This window comes from Rattus norvegicus, chromosome 6, assembly GCF_021556685.1.
Source record: "Rattus norvegicus strain SHRSP/BbbUtx chromosome 6, alternate assembly SHRSP_T2T, whole genome shotgun sequence".
NCBI lineage: Eukaryota > Metazoa > Chordata > Mammalia > Rodentia > Muridae > Rattus > Rattus norvegicus.
In genome coordinates this window covers 109,245,151-109,272,875 of record NC_141539.1, presented here as the reverse complement: position 1 = coordinate 109,272,875, position 27,725 = coordinate 109,245,151, and the positions used below count along the sequence as shown (strand labels likewise).

At 50.0% G+C, this 27,725-nt stretch overlaps 1 protein-coding gene across 2 annotated transcripts; it reads right to left on the bottom strand.

The window, feature by feature from the left end:
* Nucleotides 1-47: 47 nt before the first annotated feature.
* On the bottom strand, nucleotides 48-26,178 carry Dcaf4 (DDB1 and CUL4 associated factor 4). Of its 2 annotated transcripts, none has more exons than XM_087553864.1 (14): nucleotides 26,054-26,138; nucleotides 20,192-20,288; nucleotides 11,842-11,942; nucleotides 11,336-11,493; nucleotides 10,595-10,677; nucleotides 9,039-9,141; nucleotides 7,494-7,637; nucleotides 5,941-5,990; nucleotides 4,883-4,962; nucleotides 3,840-3,941; nucleotides 3,632-3,729; nucleotides 2,405-2,578; nucleotides 2,020-2,134; nucleotides 48-653 (listed from the first exon to the last, which is right to left on the bottom strand). In XM_087553864.1, the coding sequence occupies exons 2-14, from the start codon at nucleotides 20,278-20,280 to the stop codon at nucleotides 391-393; spliced, it is 1,560 nt and encodes a 519-aa protein (XP_087409990.1). In that variant the 5' UTR covers nucleotides 20,281-20,288; nucleotides 26,054-26,138; the 3' UTR covers nucleotides 48-390. The 2 variants fall into 2 exon arrangements, with proteins under 2 accessions (XP_087409990.1, NP_001102186.1); NM_001108716.1 differs by having other exon boundaries at nucleotides 58-653; nucleotides 3,840-3,938; nucleotides 26,054-26,178.
* Between the last annotated feature and the right edge of the window lie 1,547 nt (nucleotides 26,179-27,725).

Genomic DNA, 27,725 nt, shown 5'->3' with positions numbered 1-27,725 from the left:
GAAGGAGGGAGGTCTGTGGAACTCAATGGGCAAAGGAAATGCACACCTTTTATGGCAAGGCCTTTCGTGCTCTGAGCCTTTATTGACATTGTTCCACATAATGTACTTTGACAAAATTAGAAAATTGAAAAAAAATTTTATTTTATGTGTATGGGTGTTTTGCCTGTTATGTTCTATTCATATATCGTGTGTGCCTGGTGCCAAGGAGATCAGAAGAGGGTGCCGGATTCTGAGATGGGTGTGAGCTGCCATGTGGTTGGTGGGAATTGAACCTGGGACCTCCGGAAGAGCAGCCCATGCTTAACCATTGAGCCATCTCTCCAGCTCCTGAGTCAGTCACTTTGCATTCTGCCCGAGGCTGAAGGACTCCATCTGAACAGCAAGCGCCGTTTATAAAATGTCCTCCTTAGAAACAGAAGAGGGCTCCCACCTGCCCTCCTTCAGACCATCTGGACAGGACGAGCTGTATGGGAAACAGTAAAGGTCCTGCTGGACAGCCATGAGCAGCCCTGGGGCTCCCCGGGGGCCCCCAAGCCGAGGAGAGAAGGCCACACTGGGAATGTTGGCCTTGGAGGTCGGGCATGGAGAAGGTATGGTTCTGAGCAGCCGGGCATCATGGAGGCTCCAGATTCTTGTGTAGCAGTCTTGGCCCACTAAGAAAGAGGAAAAGTAACAGCAGGTTAAAGAGGAAAGAATGTATGCGTAGACACTGCTCCTCGCCACCTCTCAGGGCCAAGTGTGACTACTAAGCCCCTGGTGCAGTACCTCTTGACCTGTGTTTTGCCACCCCATTTGGGTTGCCTTTCCCTGGGGTCGCCTAAGACCATCAGAAAACACAGATATTTACACTTCAATCCATACAGTAGCAAAAACAGTTACTAAATAACAATGGAAATACTTTTAAGAGCATGAGTTGGTCTGTTGCTCCAGAACCCTAACCAACTGTACATGTTCGAAATGATAAGGATGCCCTGGCTGGCTGGGCGGAAGCAGTGGCTTGGCTCGGCCAGCACCGGCTTGTGCGTAGAGGGTTTTCTTAGGTGGGACCCAGCCCACCTGATCTAGATGCCAGGCAGCTGGGTTCTTTTAGATGAAAAATACTACCAGGAAGACCTTCCAACTTTGTCACATCCAACAGAGCAGATGACAGCTACTTCCAGTTCAAGTTGAAGTTCCAAGGACACTTAAGTTATAACAATATAGCATGGGACACCATGGGTTATGGTGGCCCAGATGCTAGATCTGTGTGGGCTTTTAGCAGTTAGACTTCAGACCACTCGGTGACTCTGAGGCCGCAGTGCTGCTGTGGCAGAGATGTCCTTGGGGGATGTGGCTGGCTGTTGCAGCTGGGCAGACACTGTCTGCCTCTTAGCAAGGCTTGCCCACCCTGTGTCTACAATCCAGCATGGGAAACTGCTGAGACCAAGGCTTGGGGAATATCATTCTAGGAACAAGGCCAGTGCTGGTGTTGATGAAGATGGTAAGTACATCAAGAAAAGTCCCAGCCCAGTGCTGCTTAGCTCCCACGAATTTTAATGGAATGGGCGAGCTGTCCATAGGAACATTAGCACACGAGGCTTCTAGAAGACTGAGAACATGTTCCTTATGTAGAAACCTTGAATTGGGGTTGTAGCCTACAAATAACTATAACTTGTAGTCAGTTTAAGTCCTTCAGGGCTGAGTAGCCAGATAGCTGCTACTCCTTGGTAGATCACAGCTATGTTAAAAGGCCAGGATTCAAGCACTTTAGAATCCTAAATTTCTCAGCATCTAAGTGAGCTTTTAGGCAAGATGTGCCTGATGGAATCCTGTGATTCAAAGAGGCCCAACGTCCAACTCAGTCCCTAACTGCCTATTTCTGGGGTGCTGCCCGCCACTGACCTGTTGACAGAGGGCTAGCTGTTGATATCTCAGTGGTCCATAATTCCCTTTATTTACCCCTTTTTCCCTCTGCTGTTTAAGACATGAGAGCCCTTACGGGTAGCACTTGACGGATGGGAACTCCCAATCCCCACACACCTGCCACCAGGATTCCTTCCTCCTCGTGCATATGCAGTGGCAGGTAGGCGTACTCATTCACGTGACCTTCGTATTGTCTCACACATTTAGTGGCTCTCAGGTCCCACAGCTTGATCTGTAGGCAGAAGCACAGAGGGTTTCTTGGGAAGAGTCTAGCAGGCACACAGCAACAACCAGGTATGCAGGCGAAGGGTGACCTGATCTCAGTGGCCTAGACGGAGGCCTCCGACTCCTGCCTATCAGAAGCGCAGAACAGAGGCCCTCCGCACTTCTATCCAGGCAAGATTAAGCTCATGGAGCGGCAAAGGATAGCCTGGGTCTTGGTACATCTGTGTGCCATGACCTGCACCCTGCTATCCTGAGGCCTGAGGTCAGTATTCCCTACCTTTCCAGCCATGTCTGACGCCATCAGGTACTGCTCCTCCTTGAAGACCTGCACAGAGGTCACTGCTGAGTCATGGAAGATTTGAGTAGCCTTCCAGCCCTTGGCTTGACTTGGAGAACGCAGGTCAATGGCAAAGATCTCCCCAGAACGACAGCCATTAAACAGCAAAGGAGTCTGTGGAGAGGGGAACAGTGCCCAGTTTTCACTACCTGGCCATGCCTTGGCATTAGGGCTCAGTGGAGTTAGAAGAGAGTCTGATTTTGTTGTTGTTGTTGTTGTTGTTTTGAGATGAGGGTTTCTCTGTGTAACAGCCCTGGCCGGCCACAGAACTCAAGAGATCTGCCTACCTCTACCTCCTGAGTGTTGGGATTAAAGGTAGACCCGGTGCCTCCTCCAGTGTCACTTGTGGTGAGCCTATAGGTGCCTGGAGGTTAGATCATGGTCCCCTTAGGCTTCTTTTCTAAGGCCTAAGTAATGTCTCCCTGTGTCCACTATGGCTCTGGTGAGATCTGAGGTGATGGACTGATGGGGAGAGCAGACAGCTCAGTTAAATGTGTGGTTTTATCACAGATGGATGAAGGGCTGAATGGTCAGTTCTGCTCCTGCCCAACACAGGTCAGTGACCCCCTCCTGCAACTCTTTTAAAGAAAGAGAGCATTTTCTATAGCTAAGTCCTTGAAATACAGTAACGAAGACATACCATTTCCCATCTGACCTGTCAGTTCTGTGAGACTGCTTAAGAGCTGTGAGTCAGTATCAGAGCTGCACACTGTGCTGCTGTGTGGCTCCAGGACGGACTGCTAGGGAGGCACTCTACTCTCGAGCTGCAGCCATAGTCCCCACTTAGAATTTCACAATGATCCGTCCCGACTCCTCCAATATCCAAGGCCCGCTAACAGCTGTCGGGAGACAGTTCCACATCAGCTCAGACCCGCTCTCTTGGAGCTTAGGAATCCTTCTGGGCTGCTGGCCCACACCTTTAACCTCAGAACTCAAGGGTAGCCTGGCCTCCATAAAGAGTTCCAGTCATGGTTACATAGTGAGACTGTTTCAAGAAAACCAAAGCAAAACAAAGCCACCAAAACAAACCAACAAAACAGTCTGCTGACCCTCCCACGCTTTTCCTTGTAAGAGGTGCTGGCCCAGCTGTTACGGCAGGGAAACCCAGATTCACTCCACAAATGTTCCACTGCAGGGAACATTCTAATTAGCCCCAATCCAACTAACCTTGACTGCAAACTGCTGGGCCAAGACGTCACTGTTGGTCCAATATGACTGCCGGTGTCCTGTCACCACGTTGGTCAGCAGGACCCTCCGAGACAAACCTGGTGGAGACAAACATCCCTGAGGGATGCTGGCAGTCTGGGGAAGAGGAACTGCATGGGGTCTTCAGGTCTCTGGAGCTCTGGACCCGACACCCAGGGAGGTGGCGTACCTGTACTGAAGCAGTTATTTGCCTGGACGTTCAAGGACCAGGCACAGGACCAGGCCCCAGGGATCCGGAAACTACACAGCATGCCAGGCTGGTCGGTACCTGCTAAGAGAAACAAAGTAAAACACGGCTGCCTTCTAGGCCTAGGGACACCTCTCCATGATACCAGGTTAGCAATCACAAACCTGGGATAGCACTGGGAACGCAGCTCAGACCCCAGCCATGAGTTAGGTGTTTCCCAGAGTTCATATTTACTACAGTCACCCCCCAAGCCACATGCTGACGTATTTCTGTGACAAAGCCTTTGGAAAGTGACTAGGATTTGATGAGGTCATGCAGATGGAGTTCCAAAGTAGGAATGATGGGTTTACAACAGAAAGATGTCAGTAATAATGGGTTCACTCCCCCCCCCCCCAACTCTTGGACCAAGACTTCAGTTTCCTTATCTGTACAGTGCGTGCCCCACAAGTTGTTGGGCAGTGAGACGCCAAAAGGCTAAATGTTCACGGTTTCACCTACTTCCACGAGGAACCTGCTGGGGCAGGCTGCCTCCACCCCAGAGGTCAAGCAATGTGCTTGGACGTGGGAATGCAGTAGTTGTGCTTTGGGCCTGCTCTGCCTGGAGCCTGCACTCTTGGAGCTGACCCCACCCGGCAGATGCCATCTCTGAGAGTCTGAAGACAGCATGCGGAAGTCTGCCAGCAGGGGCAGAGTGCAGCCAGCCAGCGTGCCTATCACACGAGGGCTGAATCAATGCCTCTGAATGATGGCTACCAGCAGCTCAGGCCAGCGTCTTAATGTCTTGCTAGTTATGTGCACTTTTGCTCTGACACAGCCTCAAAGGGTTTAAAAAAAGCTGCAGCTAAAATGCAGCAATCCTGGGGTAGACTTTGACAGTTTCTCCTCAGTGTTATCCATTCTGCCTAAAGTGTGGAACAGCAGCCAACCCAGCTTCTGGTACCCACATTCCTAAGGCACCCCCACAGAGACAGAGGACACATCCTCAAAGCATTTTTTTCCCCAAAGCTAAGGAAAGGGCTCCGTACCTTGGTGACTGCTGACAAACAGTGATGCTGGGAGCAAGGTGGCACAGCCTGGCGTCTCTGCAAGGCCCATGAGGCACAGCCTAGAAGGAAATCTGCTAAGGATAGTGAGGTACAGACAGGGCCGTCCTCTGGGAGAAGGATGCTATCAGTATCCTTCAGGAAGTTATAAAACGCCAAGTAGGGCAGAGAACCCTGTCCGGATGTGACACTTTTTACACTTTCCACACTCGGTTTCTGTTTCTTCGGGAACATAATGTCACAGACACCATAAAAAGCTCTTAGTCCCATGCAATCTGTTTCCCGTCTTCTACTCAAGAACTGGGCTTCTCGAGGTGAAGTGAGGCGGGTAAGGCCATGGTGTAACATGCCCACACATGTACTTGCCTGTGTACACGATGAACTAAGTCTCAAGTCCAACCAGCTAAGAGACTGAACCCATGACAAGTGTCATGAACGTATGTGTGTGAAACAAATTTCACACAGCGAGCACAGGCGCCGTCACAGTGAGCTACTGCAGTCCTAGAGAAGCCCTGCGGGCTGTGAGTGCACAGAGGCCAGTATGTTCCACAACCACAGGGCCTAAGATCTAGTCTTGTGCTTGGGGTCAAAAGAACTCCCTCCCTTCATGGCCTTCTGTTTCCCTAACTGCAGCTTCCTCCCTCCACTTCACAGTGGGTACCTTCTTAGGGATGTGCTAATCCTTTCTACTTTATTCCCTTGCCAAAACAAACCCCATGGCAGGGATGCTGGGTCTGCCTGGTGACCCATGAGCGTATATCAGCAGTAGAACAGGTGGACCCTGGGGCCAGACTTCTAGGGCCCAACGCTATCCCTAGCCACTACACTTTAAGTCCCAGATGTCTGGCACATAGGAACTTGACCATCATCCTAGAAACAGCCACCTCTGTACCTCGGTTCCTTATGGAGACTCCCTGTTGTGGACCCAGGTGTGGTCTTTCCCTAAAAGGTGAGACACCCCTCTCTGCCACCTCCACAGATGCTCAGGTCCAGACCAGGGCATGGCTGTCTACTAAACCCTTTTGTCTGCGGAAGGATACAGAATGTGGGAGTCCAAGTGATTGAGTGAGGCCCAGCACACAGAGTTCACCTGCGGGGAGCGGGAGAGAGAGACTAGGGTGACTGCTGACCACAGAGAACAGCGGCAAAATGCTTTCCTAGAAGACGGCTGGAAGGGACCGCAGAGATGGCTCAGCACGCGCTGCTTTTACGGAGGACCAGAGTTTGGGTCCCAGCTCCGTGAACACTAACTCCCTCTTCTGGACACACAGATACATGTGCCCAGGTATGCACACACACATACACGTCCCTTAAAATTGAAGAGGAAAAAAAGGAAGGAAGAAGGAGAAAAGGGAGAGAGAAAGAGAGAAAGGACAGACTTGTAGAGGCACAAACTCACGACGCCTCCACTCCCTGCAATGCTGAGACCAAACGCAAAGCTCTGAACATGCTAGGCAAACACTCTACCACTAAATCACCCTTAATCTGACATGTGATTTCCTTCTTCAGGTTTTGCTCTTAAAATGGGCTGCAAGGAGCATCCTGAGGATGGTGGAGCTCCCTGTGCAGATCTCTTAGGTCTTGAGGGGAACGGGAAGGAGTAAACTCCAGGCTTCAGTTCTTGCAAATCAGCATGGGTCCCAAGCTAAGGTATCTGTCAACAGCCCCCTCCCCCAAGCTAGACCTGTATTCTCTTATTTTTTTTTTAAAGATTTATTTATTTATTATATCAAAGTATGCTGTAGCTGTCTTCAGACACACCAGAAGAGGGCATCAGATCCAGATCTCATTATGATGGTTGTGAGCCACCATGTGGTTGCTGGGAATTGAACTCAGGCCCTCTGGAAGAGCAGTCAGTGCCTTTAACCACTGAGCTATCTCTCCAGCCCTTTGGTTGTTTTTTCAAGACTTATTTATTTGTATCCTCTATTTTTACAGGACCAGGAAACAAACCTAACTTTTAACCAAAGGTTAACCCTTTAGGGTTTTCTTTCTTTCCTTCCTTTCTCCGCCTCCTCTGAGACAGAAAAAGGTACAGCTAGGCTCACCTTGTAGCACAGGCTAGCCTTCGGCCAACAGCGACCCTCCAGTCTCAGCCTTCTGTGTGCTGAGTGAGATCACAGCTACCACACTGGGCTCCTCAAGCCATTTTTACCAGTGTCTCGCTCGTGGCTTATGTCTTAGTGAACAGGAAGTCACTGCCTTAGATGCAACATAAAGGCTATGAGATGGAGTACCTGACATTTTGGGATGCCCAGCGAAGGAACCTATCTAGGCTGTGATGGCTGTATTCCAGGAACCACACCCCTCCAGATCAGTTCTGATCCTTCAGAAAAGAATCTCGAATGGCCACTGAAAGCACCCTGCCTTGAGCTCACCCCAACCACCTAAACTTCTCTTCAGATGTTACGGCTCTCTGGGACTTGCTCATCCCGTGGCCTCTCAGGAATTAGCAAACCATCTGTCCCTTGGAAAATGAGATGGATCCTTCAGTCTTCACCAGGCCGTTTTCCCTTTCCCTCTCTGAATTCAGCCAACTACAGCAGTGGCCTAGGTCCAAAGGCAAGAGCTAGAAGGTGGAGACAGGACCTACCTTCCTGTTGGTAAAGTACAGGTTCTCGTGCATGTGCACCTCGAACGTGGGGGCCTTCAGACCCTGCAGGCTGATGATGCCGTACTTGGAGCCTCCGATTTTGACGTCATTCACCGTGAAGAGGCGGTCACTGGTAGTGTCTGCCTGGAGGGAAACAGGCTGCAGGTGATCTCTCATGTGGGCTGCCTAAGCTCCTCTCCATGAAGGAGTAAGGCAGGGACCCACCTTAGCTCCCACTCGGTGACTACACTCCAGCAAAGTGATCTCCCAGAGTCTGCCCTGCCATCTCTGAGGCACTGAAAAGATGGCAAAATGAGGGCCTGACCAGGAAGTCTGGTGACCTTAGTGACCACCTCAGAAACAAGTCTGGGAGGACCATACCATGTGGCCACCATAAAACCCACAAAGAGCTCTGAGTCCTAGACAGCTACATAGTGAGACCCTGCCTCATTTAATTTAAATATACAACAAAGGACCGACCTGTAATCCCAACACTCAGGAAGCTAATTATGGCAGGGGAACTGAGTGTGAGCCAGGCTGAAGTAGAGTTTCCTTGTCTTAAAAAGCCCCGTTAAGTTTCCTCTGATAAAAGTCTAAACAGACACACACACTGGTGAAATTCCTCCTACAGTCTTGAAGAGTTATGTGCCTGGATGTACCCACCAATGATGGGAATCAAGTGGGTCAAAACACCTTCCCAGTCCTCTGGCTGGCTCTGGGTACTACCCAGCTGGTCACATGGGATGCTGGGTCACAGGACGGCTGCTCTACCACAGGCACATTGCTAGGGAAGGAGCTCGAGGGGACCCATGGCAGCAAAGTGCCTGCTGTCCCGTCACCAGGCCCTCAGGAGGGCTGAGCAGCAGAGACTGGGGCCTGACCCCAATACTTCTTTCTGCTGTCGGGGCTCCTGGACCAGGAGGCCTCAACATGGGCCTCAAGGGTCACTCTACTTTAGCCTCCCATCTTCCCAACCGATCACTGCCTCCATGGTCTCATCTCAGCCTCAAGGCTTTCCCTTGGCCTCCAGGAAGGATGACAAGCGCTCAGGGGGCCCATGGAAGAGGGAGGGCATGCTCTGGCTCCTTAACAATGCATACCTGACCCTAGACTCTGGTAGTTGGACTTGATTTCCACTCCAGGTCTCAGTGAATACAGAGACTTTCCACTTCCAATAAATAGTGTGATGGAGGTACGAACGGCCCTGCCACTGAAGTCAGGGACATTGAGCGAAGGAACCCACCATGCTGCAGCTGATGGCACCTGGATCCTGCCCACACTGTGCACAGCCGGAGAGAATACACTGTTTGTCGTATGTGGCCAGACCCAGGTTTATTTCACAGGATGGGACTGAAGGGTGAGTGATGGACATACACATACACACACACCCACACATACCCCTTAAAAACAACAACAAAACCCCACCAAACCAAAAGACATCTTTTTTTTCCCCCACGTAATCAGCATCTTGTTAGCCAGGCTTAGTGAACACAACACCAAGCCAGAAATGGCAGCCACAGACACCGACAGACACCTCTCACTCACCAGGATGAAGTTAAAGCGGTCACTCGCCAGAGCTGAAGGGTCTGAGCTCTGAATCTCTACCTTTTTCCTCTCCATGCAGGCCACCCGAAGCTCGTGGGAGAGACTGGACAGGGAGACAGAAACGGGAGGGCATGGACACCATGGCCAGACACCTGAGTGCCATGCAGGTGTGTCTGTCACCTGTTCCCACCAGCTGTGGGGAGATGGCTCGAGTTCAGAAGCTCAAGGCCAGTCTGGACCACATGAGCAAGGTCCTGTTTCAACCATAAAAAAAAAGCAAGACAGGTGGGGTCCTGCCTTTCCCACAAATGCCCACCTCCACAGTAGTTTTCATATGTAACGCTACGGACAACTGACTGGCTGGGTAGCCCTTTCCCAGTCAAGATTTAGGCTAGAGCATTTTCTCCAGTCACCCAGTACATTCTGGGTGGAGAAAATGGGCCCCAGACACGATCAGGTTGCCGAAGGGCACACAGTGGATTAGAAGAGCCCAGATGTGCAGCCACCACCTTCCTGCCCCTTTCCTCTCCCCAGGACAGCTTCCTCCGCTCCAGGTCAAGCAGAGACTTCTCCCCTCCTGGGAGAGAGATGGCGGAGGCTGTATGCTAGCTACCTCTGCTGGCTGCTGGCCTTTCCTGAGGTAGGCACTAGTTAACCTCCTGTGTATGAGGGGAAGCAGAGGGTAGGGGGCTGGGATCAGGGGCTGGAGTCAGACAGATCCTGTTTCTGGTTTTTACCTGGAGTAAGTCATTCTGCCCTGAACTTCAATGTCCTCTTTAGAGAACAGGAGGGGCTGTCTCTCAGCCAGCCTTAAACTTAACCAGATTTCCCCACCACTGCCTCTCTGCATATGGTTCTCGCTGCCTACTTCCCAGCTCTGTCTCCCTTCAACCCATCTTACTAGACCTAGTTAGAATTATAGCAGGCATCACAAAGGTAACATATACATTGGAAATGCTAGGGACTGAATCGGGCATGTGAGGCAAGTACAACTCCAACTGAACTGCTGGCTTTTAACCACAAGTCCGTGCTCCCCTTTGTGCCCTCCACCACCCCCCACCCCGGTGCCCTTTAAGGATTTATTTATTTTATTTATATGAGCGCACTGTAGCTGTTTTCAGACTCCAGAAGAGGGCATGCTTAGCTGCCCCAGGGAAGGCTCCGTGGAGTGTGGCTTTTTGCATAATAAAGGGCTGGCAGCTTAGAGCTGGGGCTTAAAGACCAGTAGAGCAGACTACCGGGCAGATGAGAAGAGTGAGCTGGGAAGCTGGCAGTGCAAACCACATGTAGAGAGGCAGAGGTGAAGTCAGTTAAGTTGTAAGTTCGAGGCTAGCTGAGAGACATTCCCAGCAAGAGGCCAACTGTCTTAAGCTTGTGTAGATGTCTCCGTGTCTTTATTAAACTTCAAGCAGGATTCCCAAAAGCCCCCCACAATACCCCCAGCTATGAAGACTGCTCATAGAATAAATAACACAAGGTTTCTCCTGACTAGATTCGTGAACTACAGAGATAAGGACAGGAAAGAACATCCGAGACAAAATAAGATATTATTTTACCGGCAATAACTGGAGAAGTTGAGAAAACCCAGCTGATTTTTCCGTAGGATGGACGATGCATTAAATCCCACTCTGGCAATTTTCTAAGTTCATAAATTAAAAAAAAAAAGAAAAGAAAAGAAAAGAAAAGAAAAAAAGATTCAGTGAAGGTAGCCATGCTGGCTTAAATCTGGAATTCTAGCATTGGGGAGGTGGGGAGGGGATCCTGAACACCGGTTCAAAGCCATCCTTGGACACAGTGCTTTCCAGACTAGCTTGGTTATGAGATACCTTGCCAAAAAGCAAAACGAACAAACAACAAAAATATATTTGTTGTAGTTTGGGTAACAGAAGTAGGTATTTAATTCCACAGGACACGATGAGGGACACGGGTATTAATGATCAGAAATTTGATCATTGAAATTTGATGGTGTCCTCTGAAAGTTTCCCCTCATGGGCAGTAAGAAAAATCCAGCACAAGGCAGTCTGGGGGCCAGCCAGTCTGCCCTACCTCTTGTTTGCTTATAGGCAATAGGCTGTGTATACAGTGTGAGACCAGATGCCAAGGTCAGCAGACAGAAAAAGGAAGTGGGAAATGGGGCCTCTCGCCTGGTCTTTTCTTTATCATTTCCATGCCAGGGCGACTCTGACAGCACAGTCTGACATATGTGAGTGTCACAGGGCATCTAATGGGCAGCCTGCTTTCAGCAGTAGATGGGTGCTGTGGGTGTAGTGGGCACTGGGTAGCCAAGGGTAGCCCACCTTTTTCTGCTTGTCCTCTTGCTGCAGCAGCTGCAGCCTCCTGCTCTCCATCTCCTTGAGCTGGATGCCCTCCTTCGTGAGGGGGTTGCAGTTGTTATGACCCGGGAGCAAACGGAAGTATCGGTTCTTCTCAGGGTCAAAGTAAAAACCTGGAAGGTCTTTAGGACAAAATAGTAAACTGACCAAATAAAAAAACCAAAACAACAACAACAACAACAACAAAAACAGATCCACCTAATGAGAATAAAGAGTCAGTGTGTCTCTTCTACTGGTGAAGTGACAGTCATGGTCACCACTGAGGTCCAGACTGGGGAGACCATCTGCCCCAGAATCACTCCTGACACCGTCTCCTTCAGTCAGTGGATCGATTTGTTTCTAGAATTCCCTCAAGTCAAAAATGGGCTCTTGACTCCCCAACAAGCAAACAGACAGAGCCCTGGCTGAGGACTGGCAGCCAGGACAGGGCCACTACCTGGTCTGAGGGGCCTGCCCGCCTCACCACCTACCTGGCACTGAAGACTCTCCAGCTTTGCTGGACGAGGTTGATGGGCACTCAACATCATGGTGGCCGGAATCTTGCGAGCTCTGAGACGCCCCTGAGGTGTACCTGGTGACACACATGGCAATAGGAGTGTGTGTGCACATGGGGGCCAAGGGACAATACTGGGCATCAATCTTTTTAGGCAGGACCTCTCATGGACCTGGAACTCACAGAGCAGACTAGGCCCGCTGGTGAACCCCAGGGTTGTTTGTCTCTGTCTTCCCAGCATTGGGGATCACAAGCACATGACCCCACACCTGGCTTTCAAACAAACCAAGCCACCTCCCCAGTGCCAGCTCTCATTCATTCTGACAGAAGGTCCTACCTAGCAGATGTGCAGCCTTTACCTGACCTTTGTGATTTGGGGAGCACCAAAACAAAGGCCGGCCTCCTTTCCTTCTCTTCCTCTTCTCCTTCCTCCTCCTGTACTAAAAGGACACGAGTCACAGGAAGTCCTTCTCTTCTCACTTCTGCATTTGCATTCCTTGAGACCTTTTGGAATTCCCCGGGATGAAAAGGAACCCAGAGCTCTTTGCCAGTGAGATCGTTACCAGTTGGGCTCTCTGTCCGCTTGCCCTTTACAAAGCCAGGTGAGGTCCATTATTTACTGGCTTCAGCCGCAGAAGGCTCATATTTTATCTGGCCAGACAACCTTACAGATGGAGAAACCTCGGCGAACAGAGGTAATTTCCTCAGTAATATTAGGGTGGAGCCATGGCTGACACTGGCTGTGTAAAGCCACCGTGGCCTCGGTGGCAATTAGAGGGAATGCAGGGTGGGAATGTCTCTCCTCACACAAAATAAAAGGAAGTCTGCAAAGCTAGGCTGAAGGAGGCAAGGAACAGCCCAAATCCCACCAACACTGATGCTATGCACAGGGGTGGGAAAATTATTTCTCTCCCTTTCCGCCCAGAGCTTTCTGAGGCGGCCCGTCTGTATCAGCAGGAGGATGGATTAAGAGTCATGACTCTTTCTCTCCAAGGACTGCTGCTCCATTCTTTCCACACAGAGCCCAAAAGATGGCTGTGCCCAACAGGTTTCCAAGCCACTCTGCCAAAACTGTGCTTGGGCTCTTGCACAGATCACATCTCACTACCCATTATGGCTTGTGGGAAGGCCTGAGGCCCAAAAAATATCCATGACTTTCCTAACAAAACATACCAACACTGGGCGGGGTGCTGACCTTCCTACAGTAGGGGTTAAACTGGAGATTTACACCCGGTGAGGTGCTGTGTGCTCAAGGCTACAGGGTTGGGCAGCTTATTAAGGGTTTTTATACAATCAAGCAAGAGGCTGACAAGACAGAGCAAGATGGGACAGAACGAGACAGGAAAGTAGGCCTCCCCGGGTCACAGCTGCTCTCTCTCTCTCCCATCGTCTCTGAAGGATTTGTACTGTTTGTGTTAATTTAATCTGGAGAAGTACCTTGATATTTGAAATCATGACCCTGTATTTGGAAATTTAAAAGATAATTAAATGCATATGGGTGTGGACAAGCATGCATGGGTGGAGGTCAACTTGAGGGAGACTGTTCTTCCCTTCCACAGTGGCAGCATGACTTCGCACCACTGAGTCATCTTGTCATCTTGCAACCCCCAAATTTATCTATTTTAAGAGGAGGGCTGGGCTGGCCAGGCAGCTAAGTAGGTACAGATGTTTGTGGCCAAGACTGAGGACCTGAGGTTAACCCCCAGGACTCACATGGTAAAGAAAAGAACTGATTCACGCACGCACGCACGCACGCACGCACGCACGCACGCACGCACGCACGCAGGACTCACATGTGGAAGAATCTGACATTGGCACATGTGTTGTAGAGAGAGAGAGCAACTTGTGAACCTGAAGGCTACACGAAGACTTCCTCCTGTCAGGAGTCCTCACTGAACCCCGGTGGAGAACAGGGTAAGGGGGTGGGGATGCTCCTATTCTGAGATAAGAATGGTTATACTTCATAATATGATGGTTAATAGCATATTATAGCAGGATAAAAGACCTACACTGGGGACTGTACATATAGTCTAAGATGGGTGGGCACACGGTACCCATGAAAGACCCCAGCTTAGCAGCAGTAACGCCATTTTGCAAGGCTGTACTTAAGATGACTGGTTCAGGGAAAGGTTAGAACACTGAGTACACAGCAGCTGCCAAGCAGGATGTGTTTGGTTGAAGGCCTGGCAACAGGACGACTTCGGTTGAGCACCTGACAATGAAAAAAAGCCCCGGGAGAGGTCCCACACCCTGGTGGGGGGCCGAGTCAGTCGTTATGTTCCAAGAAGGTAGCTAAGAAACTTGCCCCCGGGCTAAACCCTTGCCATATTAGAATCCACCAATTATATCCCTGTAACCATGCATCTGCTTCTGTATGCTTGCTTCTGCTCCCCAAAATCCTATAAAAGCCCATCCTTGGTTCTGTGGGGCGCGCCAGTCCCCCGAGTGACTGAAGCGCCCGCAGGTGCCTGTGCCTGTGTATCCCGACAATAAACCAAATCCTCTTGCTGATTGCATCCTGTGGTGTCTCGGTCTGGTCTTTGGAGTTAGAGGGTCTCCATCCCGAGGGAAAGTTCTCCCTGAGAGCTTTTCATTTGGTGCGTTGGCTGGGAAAGGAGATCCTCCACCCAGGGACCACCGACCACCCACTGGGAGGTAAGCCGGCCGGCGTCTGTCTGTCTGTCTGATTTTGTCTCGTTCTGCCTTATTCTGTCTGTTCTGTGAGCGCTCAGCCAGGTTGTTTGGAATTTGGGCGGGACGAAGAAGGAGCTGACGAGCTCGGACTTCTCGCCCCGCAGCCCTGGAAGACGTTCCAAGGGTGTTAGGGGCCCGACTTTTCGGGGCCCAATCTGGGAGAGGAGAAAGATCCGGACTAACGGCACCTCTGTCTGTATTTTTGGCTTTCAGAGGGCCCCGGACCTTTGCCACCTCCATCTGACTTTTTGCTTTCAGTTTGGTACCAAAGCCGTGCAGCACGCCTGTCTGTTGTTTGTTTGACTGTTGGTGTTGTTTGTTTTCTCTGTGTTCTAATCTTCCTTAGAACTAACATGGGACAGTCCCTAACAACGCCCCTAAGTCTCACTCTTGATCATTAGAAAGACGTCCACGACCAGGCACACAACCAGTCCGTCGAGGTTAAAAAAAAAAGGAAAATGGCAGACTATCTGCACATCTGAGTGGCCCACTTTCGGAGCGGGATGGCCAGTGAATGACACATTTAATAAGATCATTATTTTACAGGTTAAAGATCGGGCCGTCCACGGACATCCTGACCAGGTTTCTTATATTATCACTTGAGAGAGTCTCGCCTTAAACCCCCCCCCCCGGGCGGAACCCTTCGTGGACCCGAATTGGCCTCCCCTCAACCCCCAGCCTGTCCCCTCGGCCCCGCCCGGTCCGCCGGCCACGTCTTCCTCTCTCTACCTTTGTGAAATCAGAGCCTTCTAAGAAACCTGTCCTCCCGGCAGACCCAAACTCCCCTCTCATAGATCTTCTCTCTGACAGGCCCGGCTAAAACGGAGGAGGCAGAGCCGCCGGCCAGATCAGTTGCCGGGCCACAGTCTGATAAGGGTTTCTCCCCTGTCGCAGGGAGATTGCGCAATAAGCTCGAGGTGATGCCAGATACAACCTCCCAGGCTTTCCTACTTAGACAGGGAACCGGTGGCCAGACCCAGTACTGGCCGTTTTCAGCAGCTGACATTTACAATCAGAAACAAAACAACCCTTCTTTCTCCAAAGATCCGGTGGCACTCACCGACCTAATAGAATCTGTTTTACTTACCCACCAGCCTACTTGGGATGACTGCCAACAGCTCTTATAGGCCCTCTTAACCTCAGAAGAAAAACAAAGAGTGTTCCTAGAGGCCAGAAAGCATGTTCTGGGAGATGATGGGCGTCCCACCCAGCTGCCTGAGGACCAAACTGGGATTTTAATACAGCTGAAGGTAAGGGACACCTACGCCTTTATCGCCAGTTGCTTCTAGCGGGTCTCCGAGGGGCTATACGACGCCCTACTAATTTGGCTCAGGTAAAACAGGTATTACAGGAAGCAGGGGAAACTCCCTCCGCCTTTCTAGAGAGACTTAAGGAGGCCTACCGTATGTACACTCCCTATGACCCAGATGACCCAGGACAAATGACGAGTGTCTCTATGTCCTTCATCTGGCAGGCTGCTCCAGATATCAGGACTAAGTTACAGAGGTTAGAAAATTTGCAGGGCTATACATTACAGGATTTACTTAAAGAAGCTGAAAAGATTTTTAATAAGAGAGAGAATTGAGTCGAATCTTGGCCGCCGTAGTTCAGGGCCAAGAAAGGAAGGGAGATAGGGGGGAGCTCGAAAGGGGCTGAAGCTGGATAAAGATCAATGTGCCTATTACAAAGAGAAAGGGCACTGGGCCAGAGAGTGCCCCAAGAAGCCTGGCGGACCCCGAAAGCCTCGACCACGAACCTCCCTCTTGGCTCTAGATAAAGATTAGGGAGGTCAGGGCCAGGAGCCCCCCCCCCCCCCCCCGCGAGCCCAGGGTAACGCTTAAAGTTGGGGGGCAGCCGGTTACTTTCCTGGTAGACACAGGAGCCCAGCATTCAGTCCTCACTCAAGCTTCAGGACAACTCAGCGACCAGACGGCCTGGGTACAAGGAGCTACTGGTGAGAAACAATACCGATGGACTACGGACCGCCGGGTTCAGCTGGCTACTGGTAAGGTGACCCATTCCTTCTTACATGTTCCGGACTGCCCGTACCCTCTGCTGGGCCGTGACCTGCTCACCAAACTAAAAGCACAAATTCATTTTGAGGAAAGAGGGGCCCGAATAACTGGCCCCCACGGAACTCCCCTTCAAGTTCTATGAATATAGACTATATGAACTGGGACAGGACAAGCCACAATCCCTAGAAATAGACACTTGGGTCACGAATTTTCCACTGGCTTGGGCAGAGACTGGTGGGTTGGGGTTGGCGCTCCAACAGCCCCCCTTAATTATACAGTTAAAGACCACTACAACTCCAGTCTCCATAAAACAATACCCCCTGTCACATAAAGCTTATCAAGGTATAAGGCTTCACATTACGAGGCTTCTAGATCAAGGCATCCTAGTCCCCTGCCGGTCGCCTTGGAATACGCCTCTTCTGCCTGTTAAGAAACCCGACACTGGAGATTATAGGCCAATACAAGACTTGAGAAAGGTCAACAAGAGGATAGAAGATATTCATCCGACTGTTCCGAACCCTTACAATTTGCTCAGTAACTGTTCATCGATGAGAAACAGGGGTATGCTAAAGGGGTCCTAACACAAAGGTTGGGACCCTGAAAACGCCCTGTGGCCTACCTGTCTAAGAAATTGGACCCTGTGTCCTCCGGCTGGCCACCGTGCCTAAGGATGGTGGCTGCTATTGCTGTCCTGATCAAGGATGCTGGAAAATTGACTTTGGGACAGCCACTCACCATCCTAGCACCCCACACAGTGGAGGCCTTGGTAAAACAGCCCCCAGACCGCTGGCTCTCTAATTCCCACATGACCCACTACCAAGCCTTGTTACTGGATGCAGAACGGGTTCAGTTTGGGCCCGTAGTCGCCCTCAATCCTGCCACCTTGCTTCCTCTACCAGAGGAGACAGAACAGCATGACTGACTACAAATCCTCGCAGAAATACATAGAACCAGGCCGGACCTATCGGACCAGCCTCTTCAGAATGCTGACCACACATGGTACACGGATGACAACAGCTTCTTGGCAGAGGGAGAACAAAAAGGCTGGAGCTGCGGTCACTACGGAGGACAAAGTGATTTGGGCAAAAGCCCTGCCTGCTAATACCTCTGCACAACGGGCTGAACTCATCGCCTTGACTCAGGCGCTCAAGATGACAAAAGGTAAGAGGCTAAATATATATACAGACAGCCGTTATGCCTTTGCCACGGCACACATCCACGGGGAGATCTACCAGAGGCAGGAGCTGCTCACATCTGAGGGTAAAGATATGGCTAAAATTCTGGCCCTCTTAGAAGCCCTATTCTTGCCCAAAAGACTGAGTATTATACATTGTCCAGGACACCAAAAAGGGCACAACCCAGAGGCATGAAGAAACCGGCTGGCCGATGCCACGGCGCGAGAAGCGGCCATGAACAAACAAATCTTGCCCTTAAATAGCCCAGACCAACCCACGCCCCCACCAGTGGGACAAACTAGTTGGGTTTATGCCCATGAGGACATAGAGCTCCTAAAAAAATGGGGGCCATCTACCACCCTCAACTAAAACAGTGGGTCTACAAAGGACTTTTGAATTGATCTCCTTTTTACATAAGAAGATAAAAACCTTACTAGATTGGGAAGAGATAAATCTGTGTTTTTTTTTAATTGGGACAAAGCGATACAAAAGGTGACTGAGAGTTACAAAGCGTGCGCTCAGGTTAACCTGGGAAGGACCATGATTGGACAAGGAGTTCGTCCTAGGGGACACCGTCCCGACATCCATTGAGAAATTGATTTTACTGAAATTAAACCAGGTATATATGGATACAAGTATCTCCTAGTGTTTGTAGACACCTTCTCAGGATGGGTCAAAGCCTTCCCCACGAAGCACGAGACTACAAAAATGGTCACCAAGAAGCTCCTCGAGGAAATCTTTCCCAGCCCTTCTCTGAGGGCCCATTTACAGGCCCTACAGATTGTGCAGAGAGACGTCTGGAGACCTTTGGCCGCTGCTTACCAGGACAAGCTTGAGCATCCGGTGGTGCCACACCCGTTCCAGATTGGAGACACCGTGTGGGTGCACAGACACCAGACCAAGAATCTCGAGCCACGGTGAAAAGGACCCTACACCGTCCTCCTGACTACCCCGACCGCCCTAAAGGTAGACGGAGTCTCGGCTTAGATCCACACACCACACGTCAAGACAGTCCGGTCTGAGGAATTGACTAATCACAACACTACACCCCAGACATAGAGAGTTCAGCACACTCCAAACCCCTTAAAGTTAAAACTCCTACGTGGCTCCTCCTAGCCCTTTTGTGGCCTAGAGTCAGTGGGGGAATAAGCCCCCACCAGACAGAAATTTCTTGACCAAGTCGAGTGAAAGATTTCACTCAAAGTTAGCAAAAAAATGGGGGAATGAAAGACCCCAGCTTAGCAGCAGTAACGCCATTTTGCAAGGCTGTACTTAAGATGACTGGTTCAGGGAAAGGTTAGAACACTGAGTACACAGCAGCTGCCAAGCAGGATGTGTTTGGTTGAAGGCCTGGCAACAGGACGACTTCGGTTGAGCACCTGACAATGAAAAAAAGCCCCGGGAGAGGTCCCACACCCTGGTGGGGGGCCGAGTCAGTCGTTATGTTCCAAGAAGGTAGCTAAGAAACTTGCCCCCGGGCTGAACCCTTGGGGGGCCGAGTCAGCCGTTATGTTTCAGGAAGGTAGCTAGGAAACTTGCCCCCGGGCTAAACCCTTGCCATATTAGAATCCACCAATTATATCCCTGTAACCATGCATCTGCTTCTGTATGCTTGCTTCTGCTCCCCAAAATCCTATAAAAGCCCATCCTTGGTTCTGTGGGGCGCGCCAGTCCCCCGAGTGACTGAAGCGCCTGCAGGTGCCTATGCCTGTGTATCCTGACAATAAACCAAATCCTCTTGCTGATTGCATCCTGTGGTGTCTCGGTCTGGTCTTTGGAGTTAGAGGGTCTCCATCCCGAGGGAAAGTTCTCCCTGAGAGCTTTTCACCCACTGATCTATTACTCATGTACTTTTGTGTATATTAAGGTTCCATATGCCCAATGGTGGTGTCACTAAGAGTTGGAGGCCGGTCTGATCTACATAGTGAGTACCAGGAAAGTCAGAGCTATGTGGAGAGAGAGCCCCTCTATACAATACCCCCTCTCAGTCTCATAGTTCACACACACACACATATATATATGTGTGTATATATACATATATGTATACATATATATAAAATGTAAATGTTACATGCTATATATATTATATATATTTGCATAAACAACATGTTAGACATATATTTATGTAAGTCTTTTCCCAAGACTTATACTAGATAATAGCTCCAGAAAGCCTCTCCCAAGTTTCCAAAATGGAAAAGCAGGTCTTCAGTTGTGTCAAGACAATCTACCAGTAGCTATGGCTGACACTAGTCAGAAGCCAGTCACTGTGAAGCAAAGAGTGTGACTGTGATCTCACTTCCTGTAGCAGGGCTGATGGCAGGCAACATGTCAAGCTTTCGAGCCTACTGGCCTCACTGCCGACTGGTTTGGAGGGGTACAAGTGTGGGCACTGTATCGGACAATGCTGGAACAGAACTGAGCAAAGCTGGCCCTCAAAACTTACCTCTCACTGGAATCACACTGCCTGAGGGCAGGGCTACGGTGGTGGCTTCGCCCTCGTCTTCTCCTACTCGTCCAGATGTTCTTATCCATTTCTGTTCCTAGGAGAGAGAAACACAGAACACCAGATACCCTGGCTGTGTGCTTTCCCATTTGACTAGCAGCTCTACCATGCTCACAGTGGTCACTGCCAAGGCTACCACCCACACCTTTGTCTGCTTCTAGCACTTTCCCAATGTCCCCTCCTACCATTGACAGACAGTGCAATCCTCTGTCCTAGAGAAGTGACCAGGCAGGAATAACTTGTCCGGCATCTTTTCCACAAATACTCTTGTGAATTCTTACTCTTGTCTCAGAGAAATAGATCCGTCTCTGTGCCTTTCCAAGACACCCTCCCCCACCCCAGATGTCCACCTCATCCTTCCTCGGGGACACCACAGATGTCTAGTTTACGTTTAATGGCTCCCTCTCCTCTGTTGGAAAGCACACCAGTGGCTTCACTTGCAGGTCTCCCCCTGGGATCCAAAGGTGCAGAAGCATCCCAGCCAGTGATCTACATACCAGTTCAATGTCTTCACATCCCACAACCCCAGCATTCTGCCCAAACATCCTCCCTGGAGTAGCACCTAATGATCCACACTTTCCAAAGTCGGGGCCTGGGGGTAGGGGATGTCGCATTCAGTTCCCATTCCTGAACTTGGCTTTGAATGGCCAAATGTACACTTGGAAGATTCAGGCAGTGAGGTCACCAAGTGAAGGCCAGCCTAGGCTGCCTAGCCTTTCAAAAGAGCCCAACAAAGAGCCGAGAGAAGGCTCAGCAGTTAAGAGAGCATGCACTGCTCCTGCAGAGGACTTGAGTTCAGTTCCTGGCACCTACACCAGGTGGCTCATAACCATTTGTTAACTCCAACTCCAGGGGATCCAATGTTTTCTTCTGGCCTCAGAAGGCACCTGCACCTGCACATACCCTACCCTCACATTTACTGGATTTTTAAAAAGTCGCTCAGTGGGAGGTAAGGGTGCTCTTTTCCAAACATGAGTTTGAACCCAGGATCCCAACGTCCTTTGACTACCATAAGCACAACCGACCGACAGCACAGTGAGCAGACACACATGCAGGAAAAGCACCCATACACATCAAATAAAAATAAATAAAACACATGGGCGGGTAAGGCAAGAGGAATGCAAGTTTGAGGTTATCTTTTAGGTCACACAGGGAGATTGAGACCAACCTAAGCTACTCAAGACCCTTAAAAACAAAACACACCCCATTAGAAAAAACAAAACAAACAAACAAACAAACAAAAAACCCCATGTCTAAGGATTGAAAGTATGTTTTTCTAAAATACAAGTTCACTTTCAGGATACATACTGTGGTTTATATCTGCATTTGTCTGTTTTGTTTTTTGTTTTTTTTTTTTTTTGGTTCTTTTTTTTCGGAGCTGGGGACCGAACCCAGGGCCTTGCGCTTCCTAGGTAAGCGCTCTACCACTGAGCTAAATCCCCAGCCCCTGCATTTGTCTGTTTTAAACTTTGTTAATACACTCCTGTCTCACTGGATGTGAATTCCTTTTTTGTTTGTTTTGCTACAGTGCTGGAGACCGACGGACCTCAGGGCCTTGTGCGTGCTGGGCAAAAGATCCAGGGTCGTTCCTTTTATTCTTAGCACCCACTGACCTAGTAGGCTACATGCAAATTACTGCTGAGCGAAACAAAACAATAACCCTCCCCTCCCCCAGTATAACAAACCCTGTGGCTACTTTACTATTCTGTGGCGCTTGGGGTCTTACTATTGAGTTTACCTCCAGTTCCCTTCACTTATGACACATTCAAAACCAGAATGTCTATGGGGATTTTGCCAGCATCTATGTCTGCCCATCACTCACATGCCTGGCACCTGAGGAGGCCAGGAAGAGGGTGTCAGGTGCCCTGGCACTAGAGTTACAGACAGTAAGATCTGCCATAAGGGTGCTAGCATCAAGCCTGGGTCGTCTGGAGGAACAGCCGATGCTGTAACTGCCAAGCCGTCTCTCCAGCCCTACTTCACTGTAAACTCTAAAGCTTCCTTCTGCTGGATGTTTTCCTACAGTATTTATATTTACACAGCACCCGATGTGCATGTGCGGCAGGCACTGGGCTTGGCACTGGGAAGTGGGCAAGAGCAAAGAGTGGACAGGCTAGGGGCTGGGGGCAGGCGGACATGTGAGGACCCTGCAGGCGGTTTGGTACAACCAGAGTCAGGTACAAGGGACTGCAGGAAGAGCTGGGTCAGGCTAGGGAGGGCCTCAGACGCTAGGGCAGAGGCTTGATTACTTATGAGAGCATTAGAAACGGAATAAAGGATACTAGCCTCAAACAGTTTGAAACCTACAATCTGGAGTGGGGTGGGGTGAAGAGGTGTCACTCTTCACAGCTAAAGCTAGCATCCAATGTGTGATTCTTGCTGTCTCAGCCTTCCACATGCTGTGTTTATAGATGTGCACCATCATACCTGGCTTTTCCATAACCTTAAATTATGAAAATGATCACACATGACTATGTAGGGCACTAAAATGCCCCAGAGTATAGTATTTTATAACTCTATTTCCATTCGCCGGAGTCCTTTAATTAATTCCACTTCCCAGCAGCTGAGATACTGAGCTGATATGAAGCTGGGCAATTTAGGAATCTAGATTCTAAGTCATTCTGAGATAAAAATGAAAATGGGAGAAGGATCAGCTGTTGATCCTTAGCCACCCTGTTCCAGACACGCACGCACGCACGCACGCACGCACGCACGCACGCACGCACGCACGCACGCACGCACGCACACAAAGCCAGGCAGGCCCACGACTGCAGTCAGAAAACTTAGCAGTAGGAGGCTGAAGCATCAGGAGTTAAAAGGTCCCCATTAGCTACGAAGTGAGGTCAAGGCCAGCCTGGCCCTGAACTTCCCTTAGAACTCCAGAGTAGCCGGGGTACAGGCCTACTATGAGGCGGGCAGCCAGTGTGTTCTTTATAATCTGGGGGACTGCTCAGTCACAGGGACGTTGCCTCATATCACTTTAACAGTACTTTCAAAGGTTCGGCTCCTGTGACTCCCAGTCTCTCCACCTCTCCTTGAGGGTGGTTGAGAAGTCCAGCACCCAGTCTGTTTGCAGTTTCCCAAGCCCCACTTTAGATGCGGGGCAAAGATCTACTTGTGTCTTTCATTCTGTGGGAGGCTGGGCTTTTTTCCCTGTTGTCAGTGGGCAGCTTCCCCACATATTAAGAGGGTTTAGAGGACACCCACATTCAGCCTTTCCTCTTCTCCATAACCTTTCCAGGCAAGGCCTTAACATTCCCCATGATGCAGGTCCTGGCAAAGGCTTTGGTTTATTGGGGCTCTCTCTGTGTGGCAGCAGCCACTGGCTAAGCAGCTGACCCCATGGCCTTGGGTTGGGGGCATTATGAGAGCAACAGTACATATGGGTTGTTGCTACCCAAAGACAGACCCCAAGCACTGGGCAACATCTTAGCTTGAGGTCCTGGGACTGTTTCACCACTTTACCCCAGGCCATGGCTAGACTGGGGGTAATTATAAAGACACTCGGAATTACATAGCAATGTGCTGCACAACCTTGCAAGTGTAATATAAAGCGGCTATGATAGCCAATGGGGACTGCGCAGACAGCTCTCGGGCAGAGCCCTTGACATCTATATAGGCTGGGATCTTCAGAATACATTTTCACTCTATGGGAGCTTGGAGATAGGAGACTTCCCATAAGCTCCGAGGCCAGCTAGACTAATGGACTACAAGAGAACACAAAAGACCCTGTCTCAAACAAGGTAGGTGACAAATGACACTTCAGGTTGTCCTCTAACTTCCACACAACAGCACTCACATATACATACAAAAATCAAATAGATAAGACAGATGATAGGTAGAGTGAGAGATAATGCAATCATAGGAAAAATTCAGTAAGACCCCGACTCCTAAGACATAAAAAGATGCAAAATGCTAACATCACTAGTAGGTAAAACCCAGAATAAAATGACCCCCCCTTCAATAAGGTTTCCACCCTCAATGGTATGGACCGTGAGTGAACACAGGAGGGGAATGAGAACATGCAGATAGCTCATTAAAAGTTCTATCCAGTGAAAAAAATAAAATAAGAGACCGGAGAGGCCTCAGCAGCTAAGAGCACTTGCTGCTCTTGTAGAGGACCTGAGCTCAGTTTCCAGCACCCACTATCAGGTAGTGGCTCATAACCTCCTGCAACTCAGTTCTAAGTGATCCAACATTCCTCCAGCCTTTGAGAGCACCTGAACACAAGTGGTACACACGTGTACACACACACACACACACACACACACACACACACACACACACACACCCCTATCTCAACTCCATTTCCAGGCAGTGGGAGCTTTGTCTTCTCCAGGTAGCTGACTCATTGGCTGTTTTTTGTTTTTGTTTTTCTTCTTACTGCCCTGCTCCACACACAAGGCTGTGTCTGGGAACACCCAAGGTGGAGGGAGTGTGGTGCTCCCCAAAGTCACTTTGGTGTGCAGACTGTGTTTCTCACTGACGCAGAACTTGGTGTGTCAGGGAATGGAGGCTGGTCCACACCAGGGCCTCAGGCAAGCCACCACTTGACCTCTCTTTCTGTATCTTTTTTTTTTCAGAGCTGGGGACCGAACCCAGGGCCTTGTGCTTGCTAGGCAAGCGCTCTACCACTGAGCTAAATCCCCAACTCCTCTCTTTCTGTATCTTATAATGAATGATACCACTAGGGCTGGAGAGATGGCTCAGCAGTTAAGAGCACTTGCTGTTCTTCAGAGAACCCGAGTTCAATGCACAGCACTAATGTGGGAGTTCACAACATCTCAAATTACAGTTCCAGGAGTTTGACACATTTGGGTCTCTTCGATCTTCCACAGACATGTAAGTACGTACACACACACACACACACACACACACACACACAATTAAAAATAAAAGCTCTTTTAAAAGGGGTTGGGGGGGATGCCATACCAAATATCCTTAAGCCATGAGTCCAAATAAACCTTTCTTCCCTTGAAAAAAAAAAAGGGGGGGGGGTTGGGGATTTAGCTCAGCGGTAGAGCACTTGCCTAGAGAGCACAAGGCCCTGGGTTCGGTCCCCAGCTCCGGAAAAAAAAGAAAAAAGAAAAAAGAAAAAAAAAAAGGGGGTTGGGGGGTGGGCGCTGGAGAGAGGGCTCAGCGGTTAAGAGCATTGATTGCTCTTCCAGACGTTCTGAGTTCAATTCCCAGCAACCACATGGTGGCTCATAACCATCTGTAATGAGATCTGATGTCTTCTTCTGGTGTGTCTGAAGACAGCTACCCCATATTCATAAAAATAAAACTTAAAAAAAAAAGGGTGTGTGTGCGTGTGTGAAGAGCAATCAGTGGTTAAGAGCGCTGAGGGCCCAGTTCAAATTCTAACACCCCATAGGGCGACTCATAACCATCTGTAATTCCAGTTGGAGGGGATCTGACTGATCTCTTCTGGCCTCCCTGAAGACCAGGCTTGTTCGCAGTACACACGTGTATGCAAGCCAAATATCCATATGCATAAAATAAGCTTTTAAAAAAAAGCAAAACTACAAACTTCCAAAATCTATACCCCAAAGTACTACTGGCCTCGTGTTTCTTCACAGCCCAAATTTCAACATAGGCAGGAGCCTTAGGTCTGCGGGATGGACGCTGCAAGGTGATCCTGGGGACGCCGCAGGACCCGCCAGATCCGGGCCCACGCCCACTCCGGCCATGTATTGCACGCTCACTCCTGTTTTTAGCCTGGCCTTCCCTGTCCTCTTGCGTGGGTACAGCGGCACCCTCCGTCGGCGCTCAGGTGCACGCCAAGCGTGGGAACAGTCTTACCTGCGCAGACGGTCCTCTCAGACACAACACGGCTGGCCTGGAGTACCCAGAGGCGTGCGAAGATCCGGAAAGACACCCATGTTCTGTGTTGTCGCAGCCCATAGGACTAAAGCGACCGGTTCTTTCTTCTCATTGGATTAGGCTTCTGCCTGTCCATGTTACTTTACGGAGGGCGGGACTTGGAACTTCCGCCTGGTCTCTGTCCGGCGTGCCCCGGCTTGACACGCTTAGGGGCGGGGTCTGCTGCGCTTAGGGGCGGGGCTAGAGATTGCTACCTCCTCCTTAGAGTCCCTGGTACTGGTAGTGACGGTGAGTCTTCCCTCCTGCTGCGGATCGTATCTTGGGAAGTTTCTCTCGGCTTGGGGCCGGTACACAGGCCCGAGTTAACACTGATATGTGAGGGAGGAAAGATGATTGTGGAAAGAGCAAAGGAGGCTTGAGGGGGAAAGAGAAAAAGGAATCCATAGAAAGCCTTTGGGACACAGGTGCCGGAGGCTCCTCGAGTCTAGGTTAGGTTGTTTCCTTGCCATGTGGTCTAGGGTGCGCCTATCACTTCTCTGTGCCTTAATTTCTTCCACTGTAGCAAGAAAGTTGAACAAATATTCTAAGTCAATGATCTCCTGCCCAAAGTTTGTACAGGCAATATTTCTAGAATGGGATATGTGTGCCTGGGCCAGAGAACCCTCCAGACTACTACTTCAAGGAAGATGGAGTTTGTGATAGGTCAGAAGTAATAGTAGTGTGAGCAGAGTTGGTTCAAATAGGCCAGACTAAGTGGGGAAGCACCAACAAGCTTGATCTTAATGGCATTTGGAGGAGAACAGAATCAATTCCTGCAACTGTAGAGTACCTCATTGTGTGCCATGCTAGCCCAGGCTCCTGAGTGCCGGACCCACTAGAAGCTAGCTACCAGTGATCATAGATGTGGACCTACGAAAGCACTTCAGTCCTTAACAGGTTTACAGACATGTGCAGGGGGTGCAGAGTGCTAGGTTCTGAGGGAAATGAGAGAAGTGAGAGCTACAGCTTCCCAGAGCTTGAGCTGCCCGGCTGGTTGTGAGGACCCAAAGTAGTTGGAGAACAGCCTCAGAGGCAGGGAAAACGTGGGACTCCAGAGGCTGGAACCTTGTTGGATAAAGTGCTTAAGGGAAGTCTGTAGGGTGGGGCAGCAAGTTTCGGTGAAAGTAGTTAGGGAGGTAACCGAGGGATGGAGGTAGACAGAACAAAAGGAGAATCTCTGACCTGCATTCTGGGAGGAGGAAGGCAGAATTATAAACTAAAGCCTTGTGGTCCCTGGAGGACTGAGGGGGGGGGGGAAGGAAGAGGAGGAGGACCAGGAGAACGAGGGAGCTGGGAACTTGTGAGATATTGGCAAACAGTCAGCTGACTGGCACCAGTGACTGGCTCCACTGAATTCCCACCACGGGAACTGCGTGGACATCAGTTTTGCCTTGGAAACCTGTAATACATACTCACTACACAAGGGAAATTTGGTCAGAAGCAAGTCATGTGGCGTGCCCGACTCGGTTTTCTCTCAGGTAAAGTGATGATAGACTAATACTGAAAAAGAAAGTCCAGAAGAGTAAAGGCTGTGACCCAAAATAGGGTCTTGGTTTATGGCTTCCAGTGACTAAGCACCCTGTGTTACAAATTTAGCTTGGTGTCTAGATAG

Coding starts and splice junctions, on each gene's coding strand:
- Dcaf4 (XM_087553864.1), bottom strand. CDS start 20,280: ATGGATAAGAACATCTGGACGAGTAGGAGAAGACGAGGGCGAAGCCAC. Junction 11,943..20,191: donor CAGTGTGATTCCAGTGAGAG/GTAAGTTTTGAG, acceptor GTGTGTCACCAG/GTACACCTCAGGGGCGTCTC. Junction 2,135..2,404: donor CGTCAGACATGGCTGGAAAG/GTAGGGAATACT, acceptor TTCTGCCTACAG/ATCAAGCTGTGGGACCTGAG.